The sequence below is a fragment of the Perissodus microlepis genome, chromosome 12 (assembly GCF_051167445.1).
Source record: "Perissodus microlepis isolate ML-2025 ecotype Zambia chromosome 12, ASM5116744v1, whole genome shotgun sequence".
Taxonomy (NCBI): Eukaryota; Metazoa; Chordata; class Actinopteri; order Cichliformes; family Cichlidae; genus Perissodus; species Perissodus microlepis.
In genome coordinates, this window is record NC_140472.1 from 33,586,183 (window position 1) to 33,610,065 (window position 23,883).

The 23,883-nt window shown below is 40.0% G+C and overlaps 1 protein-coding gene across 2 annotated transcripts in view; it reads left to right on the plus strand.

Moving 5' to 3' along the window:
* The window catches only part of cfap299 (cilia and flagella associated protein 299), an 82,137-nt gene that overhangs the window by 51,236 nt on the left and 7,018 nt on the right, over positions 1-23,883 (plus strand). For both annotated transcript variants that reach the window (XM_084945513.1, XM_084945514.1), the window contains exon 4: positions 13,261-13,403. In XM_084945513.1, coding sequence (XP_084801639.1) covers positions 13,261-13,403 — 143 coding nt within the window. The remainder of the gene's footprint in view (positions 1-13,260; positions 13,404-23,883) is intronic.

The following is a 23,883-nucleotide window of genomic DNA, read 5'->3' on the forward strand; positions in this document are numbered from 1 at the left end:
CTTAGCGTGTTGTTAGAGCCTGGCTGATGTTGACTGGCCGATCACATGCATTTACATTTGTGTTTAGATATTGTTTGAAATGCATTCAAATTTGAAACGTGAGTTTTTTCGATTGTTTCTTCTTTTCCCCCTAGCTTCAACCCTATAGTTTACACTGCAAACTGTCTTCATCACATGTGACAGAGCTGAGAAAGCGGTGTTCACAGAAAGTTACTGACTAGTTTGTGCAACATTCAGTCATTCAGGTTCTCCTGGTCCCTTTTTATCATAACTCTTTCAGTGAAAACAACTTTGTTCGTTCACAGCACTAAATCAGTTGTTACAGCATGTAGCACAGATGACAACATTGCTTGCATGGCCCATTTTCACACAGATGTATAAGAAATCAAATCCTCAGCACGGCTACAGTTACCTGAAGGTCTTCGCCTTTGTTCTGCCAAGAAAACACAGCAGCTTACATTCTGAGCAGCTTCCCACCGAAAAACAAAGACAAGAAAACCTCAAGTTTTGTGTGTCAGGCATTCATGAACAGGTTCTCAAGGACTCAGATTTTCATAAATGCTTGCTCATAAGCTGTTGGTAATTTCATGCACCTGCACAAGCAGATCTCTGGAAGTAAGTCAGGAAGTTTTTCTTTTTGTGTTTAGGTGTGTTCATCTTTTGTAATAATAATAATAATCCTGTCGAGAAAATACAGTTTCCATGTGATCCACTTTCTATATCACGAAATCACAAGGAGATACAATTTATAGAAACAAAAAATTCTTGGTTTTCCTGGCCCCTAATGCACCAGATCTTAAAGATGATCAGTAATGATTTGAGATAACACAAGTTTGTGTATTTTCTAGAACTTATTAAAGGGCTTTCTCTTTATTTATACTGTATTCTGTACCCTTGAATAAAATAAAATAGGGTGGTGCCTTCAACATCACTCTTAACAATGAATATGCTCGTATTATGCTCAAGTTTTGAATCACATCCTCAGTATATTTGATCTGAACTTCATGACTGTTTTGCTAGTTGTGGTATACCACAGTTTGTACCCTGCAGTCTTTGGTACAGATGATAAAGATCTTGTTTTAATAAGGGAGGGTCTCAAAATAAAACTGTTTCCTAAAGAAGCCCAGAGCACAGAAAATACTTGTGTTTGCAAAGCAACTTCTGGTTTGTAGAACACTGAAAGTTTTTATTAATGTCTGTGCCAACGATGGGCATGTGGTCAGAAGTGGAGGCCTGAACTGACCTGGAAAAATGAGATTTCTTGAAGGATGGATAGAGTTGTAAATGTCACTGTTACAAAAGAAGTTACAAAAATAAAAATCAAATGTCATGTATGTAATTTGCAGGAAAAATATGAATAACTGCCCTAAAAAACTGATTGGAGGGAAGCAAGATTAAACTATAACTCTAAGATGACTCGTGGTATGCAAGGATTTCTGTAAAGTGTAAAGCTGAGGTAATTACACAATAAGAAGCAATGTTACAGTATTATAGTGACTACTGCAGTACATTATAATGTATGAATTATAATGTAGCAAGCTGAAAGGTTTATTTATGCTGTATTAATAAGTAAAACTCTGATTCTTATCTTAGACAAATTGAATATTTAACACAAGATTACATATAACAGATGAAGGTAGAGTGTGGTTTTGAAAACTGAAGCTATTGATGGGCGATTAGAATCAGAATCAGAATACTTTATTAATCCTGAAGGAAATTATGGGTAAATTAGATGTTTTTGTCTGTCCTTAAAAGCTTACAAAAGATTACAAAGATTACAAAAAGGTGCCTTTGGTCAGCCCACCACATGTATTTTGGTAAATGTACATATCAATATCAATATGAATAACAATTTTACATCATAAAAATTATTAATATTTTTGCTACAATCAAATAGTCTAAAATGAATCCCATTGCTGTGCGTTAAACTGTCTTTAACCGGGGGGCGTGGGGGTACTCCTGCAGTTAAGATGTCTGATTGTATATGGGTTTATGAGAAACTGTCCTCTGGCTTTCTTGCTATTTAACCTGAGAAAACTTTCTGTTCACCCATTCGCTAGTTTAAAAATGAATGTATATGTTTTGTTTGTAAATCATAGTCCCCATTAGAGTGAAAATGGACGATAAAGCAAGTGTGCTTTTTGTTTCTCAGTCAGATCCGCCCCTCACTCATTGCATCCAGTTTGCAAACACCAAGATGTTGGTAACCTAAATGTGGACCTCGAGTTTTCACAGCTGGACCTTGCTTTCCAGTGATGTCACAATGTCTTCATCAACTATATTCGATACAGATGTTGCATAAACGATGATGCTGCAATTTAAAATATAAAAAGCACTGTTCATTATGGATGTGGACTCTTGAATTTCATAGTTACTGCTGAAGCAAACTGTCATAAACAGAGGATTTTTTCAGGTTTAAGACATGCAGATTTACACCTTGTTTGCACCGAGACTTAAAGAATATTAGATGTTTTAAAGTAGAAGTAAAGTAGGAAGGCTTAAAGAAATGTTGTTTTCCTTCTATACATGGACGGTTGTGTCAGCCAACCAGGTTTAGCATAGAATTTGCGCAATAAAAGATTATCTCTACATAAATAGGATTAAAGTGGCCACAAAGTTAATGACACCATCACTCTTTTAGACTGTGATTTGCAAACTTGCTAGTGGACAAGCAGCTTTGTTGCACTACTCTCACATATATTTTGGGCTAAACTTGTATTCTTCTTCCCACTGGTAATTTAAAAGCCAGTGGAATGTGGAAAATGATTGTAGGAGTGGAGGGGAGGGAAAAGATATGCCTCGCATGGTCACTTTGGTGTCTGAAATCCGTAGCTGAGATGGCGTTTGACTGATTTGTGTTGCGACCACATGTGCCAGACCCGCCCGCTATACTCAACCCGTAATTCCTCTCTGAATTCAGGCATGCGACTAATTTACTGTAGGGCCAGGATTTTTTCTCCTCTCGGGAGTAGAAACTTTACCCTGTTTCTGTTACAGGGCACTGCACCGAGCGCTGTAAGTGATGCCACCTGTCAGGCTGACAGCTTATTCTCCATATGGGGAAGGCCTTTATCAGCTGCAGTTGTGGGGAACAGGAAAATGTATGCCACCTGCCAAATATTTCAAACCTTTTTCTCTTCTTTAGCAGGCTGCAGAGTAATTCTAAAACTTTACTGTCTTTCTGTCTATTAATTTAACAGTGATGCTTTGGCCATCATGAAGTAGCAGCAGCAGTAAAAGCCTTTTCTTTAAACTTAACTCCTTCCTGATACATCGAGGTGCATAGCAGATGATTCACTGATGTTGATCTTGCAAAAGAACGCGGCTTGTTCATAATAGGCCTGCATTTACTGCTCATACACACTCCCTTCTTAGTTCCAGATTAGAAACTAAACTGATATATTGGGTTTTCTACAGTGTTTTCATTGAGTTGTGTCTACTCCACTCAGAGTGGCTCCAGTCGATATGAATTGATGCAGTCAGAGGAAAAACTGCAGAGCTGCACCGTGGGCCCAACTGAGGAGGTTTTAATAGAATTTCTAAAACATCAATTGCGAAAAGCAGGATAGCATTTTCTGATTTCGAGTGCCCTGTAATTTGAAGTGTGTGGGTTCAAGCCACTTATTTTGTGGTGATGGCTTTACTGGCGGGTTCTCCAAAAAGACAGAGGCCAATGCAGCCAAGGGTTGAGCTAGCTGCCTTGCCTGTCCTTGCTGACTGACTGAGCCGCTTCCTCTTTGGTATTTGGCCATAGTTGTTCTGCCCGTACGGCTAACCTCAGTGGGTGTAGCTGTCCACTGTTGGGTGTTTAGAAAGCTCAATAGCAGGACACCTGTTTCTGGATTTATTTACTTCATTTCTTGCGCAAACAGTCATGTAATCTGTTTATGGATGCATTTGAAGAGCAAATAAAGTAAACACATGTTTTTGTTTTTGTTTTTTGTTTTTTCAGAAATGACGTCTAAACCAGAATTAGATATCCTGTATTTTAACATCCACCTAGAATCTCATGCATGTCCAGGAAAATATATCCGAACATACTGTGCATTATAAAAAATTTATTCTGACTTCAAAACACTGTATTCTGTCTTTTGTGTACTTTTGGACATTTTTATGGTCTTTAGCAACAAAAGCATGTGTGCATACACTCTGTGATGACCTAAAACTCTTTTAGCCCGGTGCTTTTCATACAATCATTTAAAAAATATTTGTACCATTTTGTGTGGCCTGACCAGCCTTTGTGCAGTGCCTTAAGTGAATACAGATATAACATTAAACCACAGTGTAGAGCTTGAAGTCCTTTTGAACAGTTCACTTGTGCATTTTTGCATCCGGTGCCAAGACATCTGTCTAGAGACACACCCTGTAATTATAAGTGAGAGAAAAAAAGAAATGTCTTTTGATTATTTCCAATCCTTATTGCATACATATACTACAGCGTCTGTTAAGGCAATTACATCTTTTATCTGTAAATTAAAGATTTTATTTTTCTATAAGGTAAGATAAGCCAATAACATGATAAGACGAAAATGGCGAGGTTTAGAATAGAAGTTGTTCCCATTAAAGCTGCTGAGCAGAAGTTACCAGCTTTATTTATTTAAAACATTTATACCTGTTTTAAAATTCCACTCGGCTGTGGGTTAATGCAGCAACATTCACTGGAAAGGGTGGCTGCAGTATATCAGTGGTTGAGGGTTGTGATGAAAGGGTATGTTAAAGACTGCTTCAACAGATTATGGCTAGCAATGCACAAACAGTTCACAACCCTTGTTGTAACTCTTATACTTATACTCTTGTACCTGCTCTTGTAAGATGCAAACTCTAACACATTTTAACCATTGCATATATTAGATGTCTCTGTGTTGTGGTATTTTTGTAGCTCGTTACCTAAAGTCTCTTCAAAATAGCTCTGATACACACTGAATTCAGCTCCTGGCTCGTAGAATGAATTCACACAAATTTAAACCATGTAAGTATTTTTTGTGGTCTCAGTAGTTTAATCATAGGTGATGATTTCAACCCCAACCTCTGTGCTGTTCTTCCAAACCCTGGTAATTGTGACAAAAGATAATAATCATTCTGAGGGATGCACATCAAATTTATTTGCAGTTTTTCCAAAAAAAACCCAAAACAAACCAAAACATGCTTTCTGCCTGCCTTCAACATTAGGTTAGCATTAGAATTCAGTGCTAGGGTTTGGGTCATTACTGAGGTCAATTATTCTTTACCAGAAGTGATTCGTCTGCAGGGAATACATGAAAAAAAAAAAAATCACAATTTGATTAAAGAAGGCTGCTGTGAGTCACAATAACAAGATAGAATAGAATAGACCTTTATTGTCATTGTACATGTGCAACGAAATTGTAGGTGCTCCACAACAACTGCTCTGGAATAAAATATAAGTAGTAAACAGCAGGAAGAATAGCAAACAGGAAAATATATACAATCAAGAGGGAAATATCCAAAACAACATAAATATATATATATAAGAGAAAGGCACACATTGGAGAACAAAATAGTTGCAAAGTACTCAGAGGTAATGCAAAGAAAAGACTTGGTCTGAAGGAGGCTGTGTGTGAGTCGCCTGAGTGATGAAGGTTACTCACACCATGGCTCAGATTGGTGAGGTGGGTGGGCAGGGGTGGGGTTTGGGATGGGGGTTGTGTTTGTTAACAGTCCAAATGGCCCAGGGGAAAAAGGTATTTGTGAGTCTGGAGGTGTGGGACCTGATTGACCTGAGGCGCTGACCAGAAGGCAGCGGGTCAAACAGGTGGTGGGCGGGGTGCAAGGGGTGACCTGTGATGGCCCTGGTTTTCCTGAGACATTAGGATCTGGCGATGGTCTCCAGGGGTGGCAGAGGGAAGCCAGTGATTTTTTTGGGCGGTGTTAATTACCCTCTAAGGCTTTCCTGTTTTCATTAGTGGCCCCTGCGTAACAAACACCCAGGCAGGAGGAGAGCACGCTCTCCATTCAGGAGCAGTAGAAGGCCAGCAGCAGCTTCTGGTCCAGGTTATTCTTCCGCAGGACACTGAGGAAGTGCAGCTGCTGCTGGGCCTTCTTTATCAGGGCGATGGTGTTGTGGGTCCAAGTGAGATCAGCAGAGATGTGGATGCCCAGAAACCTGAAGTTTGAGTCAGATTCCACCCGCTCTCCACTTATAATAAGAGGGTAGGGGACCTGTTTGTGCCTCCTGGGGTAAAACTACACAATGACTCGTACTTTCTTCTGTGTTTGCATGTTTTGTATTTGTGTTTTTCGTTCTTCTCACTGTCCTTGTGTCTGTCTACTGTTTTGCAACAAAATATATTTATTATTTATTTATTTTTAGAAAGAGGGGCAATACATATTAATGAACATTTTAACAAATGTAAATATGCCAGATTATAGCCTTGGGCTAATTTCCATCTGCAGACCCTCTGGCAGGTTGGTGTTAAACACAAGTTAGTAAAAACATACAGAGACACTATTTACAGGTCATGTGACAAGGACAAAAACAGTGATCACATTATACTAGAACAAACAATGACAAGGAGAGTGGACACAGAGGACAGTATAGATAACAATAACGGAAACACATCAATTATATTGCACAAACCCCAGTATTGTACATGCCCTGACTGTCGTGATATTGCGTTCACCCATTGCACTAACAGTTGTTTCCCTTTTTGTAATACACTAACTCTTTTTCCCGTCCAATATAAAGCATGATTATTAAACATGATCACATGTTTGTGTGTCCCTCAGCCGCCCTTTTAAGTGACTCTTAAAGATGGGTAGACTTGTACTTTCCCTCACTGACAGTGGAAGACTATTCCAGAAGCTCACTCCCTGATATGACAGAGCATTCTGTGAAAAGGTGGTCCGCCTAAATGCCAGTTCACAATCACCTCTAACAGTGGCTCCTGTCAGTCGAGACCCGGCAACACTGCTAGACTTTTGTTTAATAAAAGCACTCATTGGTGGAGGCGCCAGACCATGTATAACTTTGTATATTAGACAGGCAGATTTAAATAGGTATATTATTATAATGTTTTGACTTAAACTCTTAAACCTAAAAAAAGGGGGGGGGGGGTGTTCTCTATTCAGGTTTCTGCTCCACAGCACAGCAGCATGAGTGACAGAGGATGGATGGGTGGATGAATGGATGGATGGCATTATTATCAGGCCAGTTCAGATTTGGTGAAGCCTTTTCAGAAGCAAAGCTGTTTGGAACGATTAGCATGTCATGCACATAGCCTGGTTTCTAAGATTATTGAATAAGTTGTTAGTGTTGCTTTCTTTTTTTTTTTTTTAAGCTAATGTAGGTTACTGACTGCTTTGACCTGGTTCATTGCCTACACTCTTCAAGTAAGTGAACGCGGGCTCTGGATCACATATCCTACAGGATGTGTAATTCGGGTAGATCCCCACAGATGCAACACACCTCACCACATATGGTTTCTGCCATTGCATCTATTACACAAGCAGCCTGTGTGAAGTCACTTCCAAGTCAAATAAGCAATGAGCCCCCCCTTATCCTACTCCTGAACCCCTCCTTAAACCCTCTGACAAACACACATATGTTTCTCAAGGAATATCCAGAAAGGGGACAAGGGTAAAGCCAAAAAAAGGGCTCTCACCTCAAAACATTCCTGCAGTACAGGCCATGTTTTCCTTACCCCAACAAATTTACACAGTTGTTAGTGATGGCCCGGGATTCCTCCTAAAGCGTAGCCTACCAATAATAAACAGTATGGCAGCTGACACCGCAAGACACCTGCACGGCTCCCTGACACTGCAGGATTGTTCCCAGGGACTGAGGGCATGTGGGTGTGGGCTGAAGGATGGGGGAAGTGGAGGCCATGAGGGCCTTCAGACAGGTTGGTGGTGTCAGTGTGTGTGTGTGTGTGTTTGGGATGGGGGAGAGGGGTTGGTGAAGGTGGTAGTAAACAATCAGTTCTCTACACAGGTTTACTGATATGATTTTATTTGTGTGAGATTGTGTACAACGTGCAAAAGATAATACATTTTGCTGTTTCACTATTTGAGACCATTACATTACAGCCTATTTTATTACTCTGTTTTTTATTTTTAGTGGAACACTTGTTTTTTCCAATATGAATTCTTTGCTTTACCTATGTATTCTCTTATTACCTAACACAACAAGTAAAATACATCAGAGCGAGCCCTACACACAGGGAATTACAGTCCAGTCGCTAGATTTAAAACCGTTCAGATCCGCTGAATGCCGAGTTAATTAATTAATGTCTTTTATCCTGTCTTCCTTCTCTCTCCCCAACCGGTCGCAGCAGATGGCTCCGCCCCTCCCTGAGCCTGGTTCTGTCGGAGGTTTCTTCCTGTTAAAAGGGAGTTTTTCCTTCTCACTGTCGACAAAGTGCTTGCTCAAAGGGGGTCATATGATTGTTGGGTTTTTCTCTGTATGTATCATTTTAGGGTCTACCTTACAATATAAAACACCTTGAGGCGACTTGTTTTGATTTGGCGCTGTATAAATAAAATTGAATTGAAGTGAATTAATGTGCTTCATCTTGTTTTATTTTGCGTTTTCTCAGATTTCACTCATTGACTGACCAAAAACAATGTTGACTTAAAATTTAAATAAGGAATCATTAGATTAAAGGATATGTGGTACTTCAAAAGATAATAACACTCACCAGCCATTTCAACTATATTTATATATAGTATATTCAAATATTTTAATCAATGCAGTTGTATTTTTATAGCAGCAGTTCACAGAAACACTTGTTTTAAGGTGCTTCATATTGCAAGGTAAAACTCTATAACCCCAACAATCGCACCTTTGACCACGTGCTTGGTGACCCTCTGGACAGGAAAATACCCATTTAAGAGGAAGAGACCTCCATCAGAACCAGGATCAAACCGGTTCTGGGTTGAAGTAAAAGAAAAGCGTTAAAAGGTTATAAGTAACAAATGGGGCAAAACACAAACTATTGGAAATGAAACTTTTCTTCTCCTGCTGGGCACTTCTACTACTCATGTTCCGATTACTGGACAACTCTCTCGATCTCCTGATCTATGGTTGCCTCCATCTATCCTACAGACATATTTAAGTGGCTTCTAAAATCGAAGCTTCAATTTCCTTGTTGCCACTTAGCTCTATTCAGCTCTAATTTTGCATTTTTCTTTCTTTCCGTGTCGTACCCACCACACAGGCAAACATCTACAGTCACACACACATTCAGACGTCTCATGCTCCTCTGCAGGATTTCAGGTGGTCTGGCCATTGTGTCCCCACCTGTAGAACATTGTCAAAGCAGAAAGGAAGACCTCCTGTCAGCTTCTGTTTGATGTGATTTGATTTTGTATAGCCCTCTCAAACTGTACGTCCATGGGGCTTTGAAAGAAAGGAGTGTGGAGTAATTTACATGTGTGTGTCAAGGAGGTATTGAGTTCCTCTCAATTTGTCACAAACCTCAAAAATCCTGCTTACTAACAAACGTGCTTACTTTTGTATGGAAGTGCTTATATTTGGACTTTTGTAAGGTTGTATAGTCAAAAGAACTTGTAGATGGTTTGTTGTGTTTCGTGGCCACAGGTGTGTTAGGGACACAGGTAATACTTCACTCGGGTACAAATAAAAAAAAAAAGAGTTTCAAACTGAATATTGAGTATCACAAAAGGCTAGAATCTCTACCTGAGACTAGTCCAGTGCTCAGCTTCTCAAGCATTAAATAGACTGATGTTTGCCATATAGTGGGGCCCCTTACTCGCCGCCCTGTGAGGTCACAGCACCTGTTCTTGGTAATTGCTGGCAGGTGATGTAAGGCCTCCACTTGTTTTCCATGGTGTAAGGTGGAGGTCCCCTTGCTCCCTCCTACAAGGCGGCTGGAAACTCATGTTGCTTGTTTGGAGCAAATAATAGAGTCTGACTCGTTTGTTCTGCTTTCCCTGCGACCTGTGAGTGAAATGACTCTTTACCCACCTAATTCTAGTTCCAGAAATATGCAATGGCTTGTTTTTGATGGATGGACCATATTGATTTGATATAATTTTCAGTTCTAATTTTCCAGAAACTTATGTCAAAGACTATTTTCTCAAGAAGTTATACTACAAAAAAATAATCTTTTACAGAAAGAGAAATGCTAAGTAAACAAAACATGTAAAATACTGTTGCATTTGTTGGTAATTCTAAAATTTTAGTCACATTTTAGTGTAACTACTAGAGTCTTGAAATACAGTTACTCAACTCAAAATAAGGTCAACAGTACAGAAACTCAAGAGGTCTTAATATCAGACAAGCTTTGAATAAAACACCAGAGCCTAAGAAAAAAAAAGGATTTGTCATGTCATCATTTTTCCATGAGAAACTTTGAGCAAGTACCCTTGCCAACTATTATTTTTTTGTACATTGTGGGATTTTTGATTTTACTTCCAAACACAATTATTTGCATAATCTGGTCTACTTGGTGAAAATCATAAGCAGAGCCAAAAACTGAGAAAATCTTTTAATATATTTTGTTTACAAGTCATACTAATAATACAAATGGAAAGTTGTCTTTGCAAACTCTGAATAAGAATACATTATTTTTAATGGGATTATATGATCATCTGAGCAGTCAGACCCTTAGGTTCTCCATCTCTTGTAGAAAAGTCTCATTGGCAGCCTCGTATCAAATTTGAAAACTTAACTTTTATTTGAAAAACAAACACTATGTTGATCTTGATTATTGATTACTGTATATAATCCTTTTCAGTCATACAGTCAGTACTTCTTATTATTACAACAGTATAATATATTTTATATCTGTACCCCATGTTGCATATGCACCTTGTGGGTTGAAAAGGAACAATATTTCAACACTCTATGTCCACTATGTGTTGTGGTATTGACAATTAGGCAGACTTTGACTTTGACTAACTTCCTCATAGTGGTGCAGCTTCTCTAGATTAACACTAAAGTGGAACAGAACCTGATCAAATGAATTGTAAATTGGGGAACTTCCCCCACGTGTTACATTTACATTGTGTTTATGTCCAATAAGTACCATGATTCTGTCCATGACCTGTCCATTCGCGTTGCCCTGAAAGTAAAATTCCAAGTGGATAAAGTATTACACAACCAAAGAATCCCCACAGTTTACATGAAAAATAAATTACATGAAAATATCTTGTTAAGGAAAAAAACTTAACCTCTTGCATTTTGATCCAAGAGGTAACTTTTAAATTCACATGACGGTACACACAATTCGTATTGTTAATATCATGATATAACCTTGTTGCAGTTACGTCCACTCAGATTGACAAGACCTGAACACATCTAAGAACTGAAGGCTGTATAAAAATGAGACGTTTTAAGTGTTACAGTGTGAAACTGAGGACACTGAAAATTGTGGACTTTGTTTTTTTTTTTGTTTGCACCCCAAAGACAAGCTAAACTGTTATTGTTTTAATCAGAATTTCTGACCATCTTTGTCTTTGCTGGGTCCACCTGATGATGTCTTTTCAAGGCTGGCTGCAGGAGGACAGAAGCCAGTAGATAGAGGGTATATGGCTCAGTCCTCCAGCCAGCTGTGAACCTGATAGCATCTGTTTTAAACGTTTGAGAGGTGGAGAGAAAGCAGCCCTCTTTTCGTCTGAGCTCTGGAGTGCTAGTTATCTCATGCCTTTTTAGTAAAGGGATCCACAGATGGCCCGTGTCCTGACAGCTATACAAATGTGATATCACTAGCTGAGGTATTCCACAAGGATCCTCTTACTGTGTTACTGTAGGCCGAGAAGTGGGACTCATTCATGCTCAGAGTAAACAAAACAAGTCGGCCACAAAAAGACTTCTCCTATCTCAAGACGAGGCAGAAAAGACAGAAAGAAAAGCTGCTTTTTTGTCTTTGTGAAGGCAGACAAAACAACCTCTTCACACCTGAGTGTGTCTCCTCTTCAGTTCTTTCCACGCATTGTCATCCTGTGTTATCGAAACCATCGAATCGACATGAAAAGATCATTTCATGTTCGGCTGTCGCCTGAGGGGGTTTGGACAACTTGGCTTCCATTTGCTTTGTCTGATTCCAGTGACAGACCCATTCGTCATCATCTTTTTTCTCAGGTTGTGTCTAGTTTGAACTCATTTCAAAGACATGATGAGCAGTCATGAAGCTGTCCTTAGAAGTATGTGTTTTGTTGGCAATGAAGAATCCAAACCTGTTCATGGTGTTTTAATCAGATCGTGTTTGAGTTAAGGTGGCCCAAGTGTCGCCTGCACATCCTGTGTTATGGTGAATGGCCTGTATTTACTAGTCCCTAAGGACCCCAAAGCACTTTACACATCCAGTCATCCACCCATTCACGCACACATTCACACACTGGTGATGGCAAGCTACATTGTAGCCACAGCCACCCTGGGGCGCACTGACAGAGGCGATATTTCATATTCTAAGCTAAACAGGCATTCAGCTTATATTTTGCTCCCAGTTTTGGTGGTCTCTGTCACGGCCTGCACTGTTTTGTTACATAAATAAATGTAATGTACTGGCAACCCTGCTATTAGAAGTCTACTGTAAAGGGTGATTGCCTGTGTGCCTCTTTTGGATAGGACCCCTCTTGAGTTGTTGATTTATGCCTGTCTGGTAGGTTTTCAATTGTTTCAGACCAAGTCCAAAGACTTTAAACATCATGGCATGGGTCTGTCATTTTCATGTAATTTTACTAGACTGACTTGGTCTGAAATCACAACTTTGCTTCAAAGAGCTTACAATATGCACAACACATGACACCCTCTGTCCTTAAACCCTGAAATCTGGATAAGGAAAAAAAAAGAGAAACCTCAAGTGGAACCATGAGAGAGGGTTCCGGTTTTTTCTGACTTGACTCTCCCTCCCTTTCCACCAAAGAGTCCTTATATGACACACAACATCAAGTTTTAACTAAGCACTTCATTTTTTATGTCATTTTAAAGTACATTCTTCCCCCAGCTGTAGGTGTTTTGGAACGGAACTCAGACTTTAGTTACTGTAAGTGGAAGGACTCAGTCCGTGTCCCACGCTAGTATCTGAGCAGGATATTTTGTAGACATCCCACTTCGGCAAGCGAGGCCTATTGAAGTATAACATAAGTTGGACTCATTGCTGATTTGAACCCGATTCAAAGTAAAACACGACCCTTTATATTTCAAAGTGGGAGGATTTGTAACAGATCCCTTCTATCTTTCCACAAGTGACATTTTCCTCACTGGCTGTTACTCAGGAGAGGTTTGATGGTCATGATTATTTACACAGAGGGTTTCCTTCTTTTTCTCTCTTTTTACAGTCGGTCATTTTCATAAGGGATCATAATACTCTTGGACAGGAAGTATCTGGCTATATAGACTACGCCCACAGACTCAAGACCCAAGATTTTGAACCATATTTCAGTGGAAAGAAGAGGCTCATGCCAGCACGCTCAGATTTATGGTAAGTCTCCTTCCATTGTAACATGTCCACATTGGTTTAAGAAGCCTTTACTCAGGTGGGATTTGACAAAATTTGAAGTGTAAGGAAATCCTATTATCCAAGAATAAAAATTCACATTGTCGTGAGACACCAATATAGGTTTGGAAGGAGCTCTTTAAAAAGCACAGTATGGTTGATATATACAGAGCAGGCTGCTGTGAGCTGAAAATGTAGAATAAATAAATAATAATAAAGTAGAGCTGCCAAAGTGCAGAACTTCTCTGGCTGACGCAGACGTGACTGAAGTCTCGATTTAAACAGACTGAGATCACGAGATTATTTTTAATGTATAGAAGATGACTGTAAAACAAACTGAAGACAATCCAGTTTCTTCAGTGTGACAGCGTTTTAGATTGCTCTTTAGTTCGTGGGGAGGCCTGGACACAGTTCCTTTAAACAGGTTCCTTTTAGGTCTTCCTCTTTGTTTGTAATTCTGTTTTCCACTGTGCCAAATCTCCCGGAAGAATTTGTTGGAGAAGGCAAAGATAGAGTGACAAAAACAGAGGAAATGGAGAAGCATCACATTAAAGTTAGGGTCCTTGAATTGAATTCAAAACCAGCTGTCAGTACTGTGGCATCTCTGTAAGGTTTAAGTAAGGTTTCATTAAGGGTGAAGGGATGGGAACATTTCACTAACCCACAGTGACTTTCTGTGCTTTTATTTATCAGTCACCAAAGTTAGACTAACACATTTTCAGTCACACATGTGTACTGTACGTTTGACAATTCGAGGGTCAGCACCGGTCACACAATCCCAGAACAAGCCATCAATGAACTGCTGACCTTACAGGTGTAAGCTAAAATCTCCACTCTACTATTCAGCAAGGCAGGTGACATCTTTATAATTCCTGGTCTATTAGGATAGCTGTTTACACAGAGAGCTGTCAGCAGATTACCAGAGCCAAAACCATTCCCACATTCCACATATTCATGCAGACTAACACCTTACCAACATTTCAGATACGTGCGAGAAATCCCAAAAGGACAGACACAACTGGAGAAGGGTGAGAATGAGAGTGTAATACGTGGTTTTATTCAGAGTTCAGCCAAACGGCACACAGCCTGTTTGGCCTCGGTGACAGAACAAGGTCTATAACATCCTAATGTAGATAGCTTTTCAAGCTGAAATTCTGCTTTGTTTTTCTGTGTATCTCATTTTTCTACTTTCAACATTTTTATAAACAACTTTCCGTCTTCATGTGTGAACCCCACCAACAAGGCTGCATCACTGTGGACAACATATTATAATCATGACGTTTTTGTCTTTTTAATGTGGTTACAAAGAAATACTGAGTATATTAATAAAAAGTTTGGAATTTGTAAACAGCATCTGTAGTTTGTTGGAACCAAAAACTGCTTCATAAGCACATTGTCCAACAACAATATTCAAAATGCTAAATGGCAATCTTAGAGAAAACTGCTATTGTTCCAGCAGTCAGAAGACAAGAATGACAGTTGGGGTTTTATTTTTGGAAGTGGTTTCCCCTTCCTTTTGAAACCAAAGTGTCAGACATGTGAAGCTTTGTTGTTTTATTTATCCATTTCTCACCACGTGTTCCGACACACAACCCCGCTTGTGGCCTTGAACTCGACCTCCTCTCTGGTGAGTAGAAGCCCTAACAAGCTCTAGGTGTGAGTCATTGGGTGAGCATGCCTGGAGGTAAAACCTACTCTCTAATGATGCTTTTAAGACACCCCTCACCACCCCGCCCCCCCACCATCGACCCGCACCCCCATCTGACTTGCCGCTCCCTCTCTCCGACTCATTTTTCAGTCACTAAAACTTCATCAGATTTACACGTCTCCTTGTCTTTATTTAACTTCTCTAAACTTGCCTTCCATGCTTTGCTACCGCTCCCCTTTTCTCCCCTCATATGTCATCTTCCACCCCCCCCCCCACCCCCTTTTTTTTTTTTTTTCATCTCTGTCGGGAACAATAACACCCAGTGTGGTTGCCGCTAAGAGGGAGCAGATGCTGGAGCTGCTGCCCACTCAGTGCACTAAACCTCCCACCGCAGGACTCTGAATCCTGTCCCTCCTCCTCCTCCATAGCCACAAAGAACACAGGGCAGCGACACCAGCGCCAGCTCTGGCCTCCACCTCCCATCTCCAGCAAGGAAGGGTGGATAGGTTCACGTACGCAGCCTTATGGGGGTGTAGCAGTAGCAGTACTGTCCTCTTGGACTAAAGTATGAGGATTTAAAGATATAAAATACTAGAGAAAAAACATTATCGTTGAAAACCAAATGTGTTAAATGTACAGTTTATCTGTTCCACAAGTTTGATGTGGAAAATATTTCTAACTTTCCAACTTTGTGTAACAGGTGCCTGTGCTATTTGGGAAAAAAAGAAAGAAAAGGATATTCAAGACTAAATACATACGACTTCCCCTCTGAGTAATAATAATAAAGGAGAAGAGTTGTCATCTCTTATATCTTACTACAACCTTTAGTTCCTATTTAAAATCACATCCTTTCACAGTTTAATTTCTTACATGTGAGTTGCAAAAATGGGACCGATAGAGTTGTGAACGTATTTGTACATAAACAACAAGCCATCCTTCTGAATATTTCCATGGATTCTATAAGAGCAGCAACAATATTCAGCTAAATGCTGGATGTGATTTATTTTAGCACGCACACTCGGCAGGTGGGTCATATAAATATAATTTGTAAGGACACATGTTCTGAGCCTCTGACCTCCAGAGGAAACCTGGTTAAAGTATGTCAAGGACGGGATTCTCCCAATTGCTTCAGAAGAAATTTAACATCTAGAAACTAGTAAACAAGACACAATCTCATAACCAGAAACACAATATTTGCACTTCTGCTCTACTTACTGTCACCTCAGGGGAAACTGTGGAGTAAGCCTTTAAGTAAATAAAACCAAAACCTGACACTAATACTGCAAATGGAGGGTGAAAAAAGTGTGTTTTTAGGTTAAATTTGTGAGCTTCCAACATAGACACGCACTGAAGTTCTGACCCTGGTCTAATTAACCCACAGATCTGCAGCTCTGTGCACCCACCTTCCTGCCACTCCAGATGTGCCTACAGCATCTCTGATGTCTATTTAATGTTCACCAGCTAAGTGACCATCTGTTTATGCACTCTAGCTGTTCCCTTCCTCCCTCTCTTTATCTCTCCCTCTCTTCAGGCCCTGTGTTTAGCCAAGAGTTTTAAGAGGCTGAGCAGCTCACTGTATGGGAATCCTAATTGATTTACTGGTTTTTCTGCTTTACATTGTTTATGTTTTGTTCTACTTGAAATCATGCCTCTTCCTGAAAACAAAACTTCTTTCATCTGAAGTATAAAACGTCTTTACTCTTCAACAACTCGTTCAAACGCAAACATTTTAAATTGCTGAATAATATAAATATCTCCTGCCTGCACTGCACGCATTTGCCAACAGACTGAAACAATGAATCTAAAGGATCAGCTCGACTGAAACATATAGCGCATGCCTCTTCTGGAGCCAAAACCATGTTGCCGCCACGCTCGGCCTCTGCAGTGCACCTGCGTGTCTGGCTTCATTTTCTGCTGTGAAAATATTTGCACTGCTGTCCCATTTTATTAAGTTTTAATACAAAAGAGAAACTGTTCCAGCTCTGAAGGTGATTTAGCGGCCCCGTCTCAAGCGTTGCGCCTGGGCTTTGTGGGGGTCGGTGGGACGTTTTATCAAAGCCAGCATGATAAATATTTGCGGGAAGATTTCATGTCATCTTTGCTGATCTTCACATATGGCACACACATACCCTGTTGGCAGGGTTAAATCCAATCAGATTATAGCACCCAGTTCTGTCAGTTGACATGTAATGCATGTAATACACACAAACAGTTTCACCTTTTCTAAGTTACAAAAATCTTTGCAATTCAATAATTGGAATAACAGAAGTAAAATACATTTATCAGGTCTACAGTGGCTTGCAAAAGTATTCGGGCCCCTTGAACTTTTCCACATTTTGTCACATTACAGCCACAAACATGAATCAATTTTATTGGAATTGTACGTGAAGGACCAATACAAAGTGGTGCACACGTGAGAAGTGGAACGAAAATCATACATGATTACAAACATTTTTTACAAATAAATAACTGAAAAGTGGGGTGTGCGTAATTATTCAACCCACTGAGTCAATACTTGAACCACCTTTTGCTGCAATTCCAGCTGCCAGTCTTTTAGGGTCTGTCTCTACCAGCTTTGCACATCTAGAGACTGACATCCTTGTTCATTCTTCTTTGCAAAACAGCTCCAGCTCAGTCAGATTAGATGGACAGCGTTTGTGAACAGCAGTTTTCAGATCTTGCCACAGATTCTCGATTGGATTTAGAGCTGGACTTTGGCTGGGCCATTCCAACACATGGATATGTTTTGTTCTAAACCGTTCCATTGTTGCCCTGGCTTTATGTTCAGGGTCGTTGTCCTGCTGGAAGGTGAACCTCTGCTCCAGTCTCAAGTCTTTTGCAGACTCCAAGAGGTTTTCTTCCAAGATTGCCCTGTATTTGGCTCCATCCATCTTCCCATCAACTCTGACCAGCTTCCCTGTCCCTGCTGAAGAGAAGCACCCCCAGAGCATGATGCTGCCACCACCATATTTGACAGTGGGGATGGTGTGTTCAGAGTGATGTGCAGTGTTAGTTTTCCGCCACACATAGCGTTTTGCATTTTGGCCAAAAAGTTCCATTTTGGTCTTCTTCCACATGTTTGCTGTGTCCCCCACATGGCTTGTGGCAAACTGCAAGCAGGACTTCTTATGGTTTTCTGTTAACAATGGCTTTCTTCTTGCCACTCTTCCAACTTTGTGCAGTGCATGACTAATAGTTGTCCTATGGACAGATTCCCCCACCTGAGCTGTAGATCTCTGCAGCTCGTCCAGAGTCACCGTGGGCCTTTTGGCTGCATTTCTGATCAGCGCTCTCCTTGTTCAGCCTGTGAGTTTAGGTGGACGCCCTTGTCTTGGTATGTTTACAGTTGTGCCATACTCCTTCCATTTCTGAATGATGGCTTGAACAGTGCTCCGTGGGATGTTCAAGGCTTGGGAAATCTTTTTGTAGCCTAAGCCTGCTTTAAATTTCTCAATAACTTTATCCCTGACCTGTCTGGTGTGTTCTTTGGACTTCATGGTGTTGTTGCTCCCAATATTCTCTTAGACAACCTCTGAGGCCGTCACAGAGCAGTTGTGGAGCTGTTTTGCAAAGAAGAATGGGCAAGAATTTTAGTCTCTGGATGTGCAAAGCTGGTAGAGACAGACCCTAAAAGACTGGCAGCTGTAATTGCAGCAAAAGGTGCTTCTACAAAGTATTGACTCAGGGGGCTGAATAATTACGCACACCCCACTTTTCAGTTATTTATTTGTAAAAAATGTTTGGAATCATGTATGATTTTCGTTCCACTTCTCACGTGTGCACCACTTTGTGTTGGTCTTTCACGTGGAATTCCAATAAAATTGATTCATGTTTGTGGCTGTAATGTGACAAAATGTGGGAAAGTTCAAGGGGGCCGAATACTTTTGCAAGACACTGTATATACAAAACCCTTTTGTAAAAACCATAGACTGTATGTAAAAGATGAACTGGACCACATTTTGCGGACATGAAGTGCCATTACTGTATTTTTTTTCTAATGGTCTTAAGTAGGCAACTCCTCGCATTGCAGAAAAAACTTCAATTATGTAGAAGTCCATCAGAAAATGGCCATACTGCTCACTTGATGCGTGACCTCAGTGAACATTTCTCTAATGAATTTATGGTCTAAATGATTTTTAATCATCAATTTTGATGTTTATTTTGTAAATTGTGTTCCCATTTAGATAAAATAGATAATGTTGGTAGCACGGTACGCTATCATTTAGCACAGTCAGATCCATGTGTTGGGTTTCAAAAAAACAAAATCCAAAAGGTTTAAGTCAAGGCTTTAAAACAATACATACAAAGCAGTGGTTGATGTCATGGACACCAAGTTAACCTTTTCTGTACAGTCAGTGGTAAACACTTTTTAGTCAAACTGATACACCAGGAGTGTGTTTTTACAGCACGTCTTCTAATAAAAAAAACAAACAAACACCAGAACAACACGATGTTCATCTGAGTACTCAATTCTAACAGCACATTATACAGCTATGTTTTCTAATTTAATATAAACACAATAAATTCTTAGATGAATCCAAAAATAATGATCGAGTGTGTAGGCGGACAGTTAGTTATGTGTCTGCTAAAAGAGCTGTCAGCTGGACATGGTCATAGACATGATTTGCTGTTGAACTAGGCCCGTGACACTCCCAATAGGTTTAACAGTAATTTCGGCACATTACACTACTCCTTTCAACATTGAAAAGGCCTTTGTGATTTACACTGGAAACATTAACTTCTGAAACACTTGCTAGACTATTTATTCTGCAGCCGCTAAAGAAAAGAATAGCTGAACGAATACACATGCTGAGTACTTGCACTTTATGATATATATCATCCAGCTCCTCTGAGCCCTGTAATGAGACTGTTGACATTACACTGGAAAATGACTGCCTGGAGATAACAATAGAGCTAAGCAGGGTAACTATGGAAAGTGAAAGGACACACTGCACGTGTCAAACAGCCATTGTAAATGCATAGGCAACCAGGAACCGGTGCTGAGAGCAGCGTCATTGTTTCCACCAAATCCAGGTTCTCACACTTTTACTGGTCCATGTGTCTGGGTGTGGTGCCATCCAGCAGCTGGAGCTTTGTGACCAAATGTGCACCGACCATGCAGTTAGTTGCCCTAGTGAGAGTTCATATAGGACAGCGAGGGAGGTGGGTCCAATAAACGTAAGAACAAAATTCTCGGCATTGCTTCAAAAAAAATTTTTTTTACTCTTTCCGTCTTTTTCTTGTTCAGTGTTAAAATATCTCACATCTGTCCCAGTAAGCGGTTCACCATGGAATAAAAGTGGTTGACCAAAAAATGTTAATTGTTGTATGGCATTTTGGTATAAATAGTCACTGAAACACTGTCAGGCCCAATTTACAAAGAGAAGAAGGATGCATGTGCCTGAAAGCAAATCTTGGACAATGTAATTTTCTTCTGAGTCTTAAAGGAAAAACCTCAATTTGTATTTCATAATTGGGTCATTGCAGCAATCTATTCTGAACATGCTTTATTCAGCTCTGTTGGCAACTTGGAAAAAAATGCCAGACCTCTCATACCTTATAATTTTATGCATCAGTGTATTTCCCCACACAGTTTGGACTGTTCGAAGGCGTCTAGATTATGTGTTTTCTGGAGAGGGAGATTACTTTGACAGCTGGTAGGGAATGGCTGACAGATAGCTGAAACATCAGATGCTGTTCAGTGTCACATTTTCTGACATCTATTCTGTAATAGTAGTACCAAAATATAGAAATGTGTAGCTCTTTATATTGTTAATTTCTAACAAAATAAATAAAGAAAATCTTTTTTTCCTGCTACATTATCATTAAAAATGGTAAATGGCCTGTATTTGTATAGCGCTTTTACTAGTCCCTAAGGGGGACTGGTTACACAACCAGTCATCCACCCATTCACACACTGGTGATGGCAGCTACATTGTAGCCACAGCCACCCTGGGGCGCACTGACAGAGGCGAGGCTGCCGGACACTGGCGCCACCGGGCCCTCTGACCACCACCAGTAGGCAATGGGTGAAGTGTCTCGCCCAAGGACACAACGACCGAGACTGTCCAAGCCGGGGCTCGAACCGGCCACCTTCCAATTACAAGGCGAACTCCCAACTCTTGAGCCACAATCGCCCCCCATCATTAGATGTTAAGTCTTAACCCATTAAGGTCGCTCTTGGTCATGACCCCGACACTAACACGATCTAACCCTAGGCAATCACAATATGTCATTTTTGTTTTGGTAAAAGTCTCTCCCAAGTCTTGGCAGTCAGGTAACCAATAAAATAATAATTTTACCTGAGACCGAGATGTTAAGTCACAGTAACACAAAATTAGGACTGGGATTTGGGTTATCGCCTATAAAAACTTAGACCTCAGAGTGTTGTCTGTTTTGGTTCTTAGTCATCCAGGTCATGGTAGTTTTAAGCACTTGAGTTGAAGGCAGCTGGGCTTCCTTTTCGGGTTTTTGAAAACATTTCACCTCACTCCAAAAGCTTCTTCAGCACTAAAAGGTGATGGGGAGTCTCAGGTATTTAACCTCTAGTGGGGCTGGTATCTCGAAAGTGGTCTCAGCGTCACTGATCCATCCTGTCTTCATGTGAGTTGTTAAAGTTAACATGAATCATGACTCCAAAGTAAAAGCCCTAACTAACAAAGCCTTTAAAATGAGAACTGAAACATCATCAAGGACCTAAAAACAAGTCCACTGGTCTTCCTCCAAAGATCTCAGAGGGTTAATTCAAAGTTAAATTAATAAACTATTCTGACCATCTGCACATCTGCATATGAAATTTAACCAGTAGCTTCAAGTGTAGGCTGAGAGAAAACATCAACTTCTGTGTAAAACTCTAATTTGTGTCAAGGATCATCACCATTAATGAGTTTTGCACAGTGACTTTATCCCCCAAGAGGGAGTTCTACCCATGAAGGGCCTGAGGACATTCATCATGAACCACCTGTCTTCACACACCTGCTCACGTCGCACTGAGAAGGCAGAAATTTTCAGTGTAGATTTTTGCTTTTTATAGGAAGATTTGCAGAACTATTCAATCATACCTCGTGTAGGTAAATGACCAATCATCATAGTGAATCTTTTACCAATGTTATAAGCGTTTTATCTGTTATTTAAACTATGTTTTATTTGTATTGTTTATGTCACATTTCTTTTTAATTTAACAGAATCATTTTAACCATCCGTGTGTATCGTACGCCCTTTGTTTTCTGTCTTGGTCTAAAGGCAGAAGCTTTCCTCGGGAGCTGGAGCAGGGTCTTTATCACAATGCTAAATACTAGACCAAGCCTCCAGGGTGTGACATTGGAGATCAACTGTCTCTTGGAATATGACAAATATCCAATCCAGGAAAATATGTTACCAGGATACGAGCAGTAAAGTCACTTTTGTTGTTGGCTGGAATACCTGGTCCTTTTCATAGCTATTCAGAAACTGACCATTCTGCAGAAATATGTATTTACATTTCCCAAAATTGCATAGTGGGGGTCTGTGGGTTTTGGAAAAACCACATGGTTGGATTTTATATTGCTTGTACTATATGTTTGCTTGTAATTTGTAGCAAGCATGCTTTATATGTTGCAGGGAGAAAATATTTTTATGGCTCAAATGCAAATAGTTTTTTTGTGAGCAGTTTTATGTTCCACTAGAGATTACCTCTTAAACAGGTTCTGGAGAAAACATCCTCACGTCAGCCAAACTGCCAGGATATTTCAAAGATCATAGGGGGGGCTACAGTGTAAATGCAAACATTTTGAGATGTATTTTACCTAATGTGGGTCATTAATATTTTATATCTACTGTTAATCATGCACTGCTCTAGTAATGCATCACAGCCAGAGAAATATAGCTTGCAGAATGCTGGCAGTCCTTCATTATGTTACTGTCCCATGTTAACAGCTAGCTGCTGCAATATCAGCCTGTTCAACTCCCCATCATAATATAACTCCTCTCAGATTTATACTCAGACTTCTCCCTGAGCTCCATCTTTGTAGTTGGACCACGATCTGCTGTTGGGGACCAGCCAAGGCTCAGTAAAGCAACCTTTGGGTACTCGGTGCGACATGGAGTTGTGTTGCTAATTATGCCAACTGTTAATGATAAAACCACTAAAAACTAGTGCTGTTAGAAGATTTTGAAAACTTGTTGATGCAGTTGTGTTTTCTGGGATTCTGGGATTATTTGCTTGTTTAGAATTTTTAATTTTTGTTAAATAAAATGTGCTGGGTCATTTTTGTAAGCAAGCTAGCTAATAGCCAGATGAAGGCAAGCTAAGGATTGGCTTTGATCTCTGAAGCCAACCAAACATTTCTTCATCTATCTAGTGCCCCATTCACATTCAGTAGAAAAATCTGTCGTTTTTCTGCATGATTTTAACTAATGTTAGTTTACCTGCTAACACCAGAATAAATTTGACAAGCTTGAGTCGAGTATATTCATAACACCATCATTTTTTTTCTTTCAACACTGGGTGTAATGAGTGAGGAATAGATTTCACTGAGAAACTGCACACCCACAGGCTAGCAACTTGTGAATCACACAGAAAAGCACACTTGGTTTTATTCTCTTTCTAGGGGGCCCCATTACAATTGGGACCATAATTTACTAAATGAAAATTATATTTTGTACAAGACATTATTGAGACAATCATTTACAGAGGTCACAGACAAAGACACTGAAAGAATGGAGGTTTACAGTACTTTCAGACCTACACATTTTACATATAACACAGACTAATTGTGAGTGACCCCAAAGGCATACATGGCCAAGGCAACTGTTTTCAAACTCATGTGGAGTTTGTGT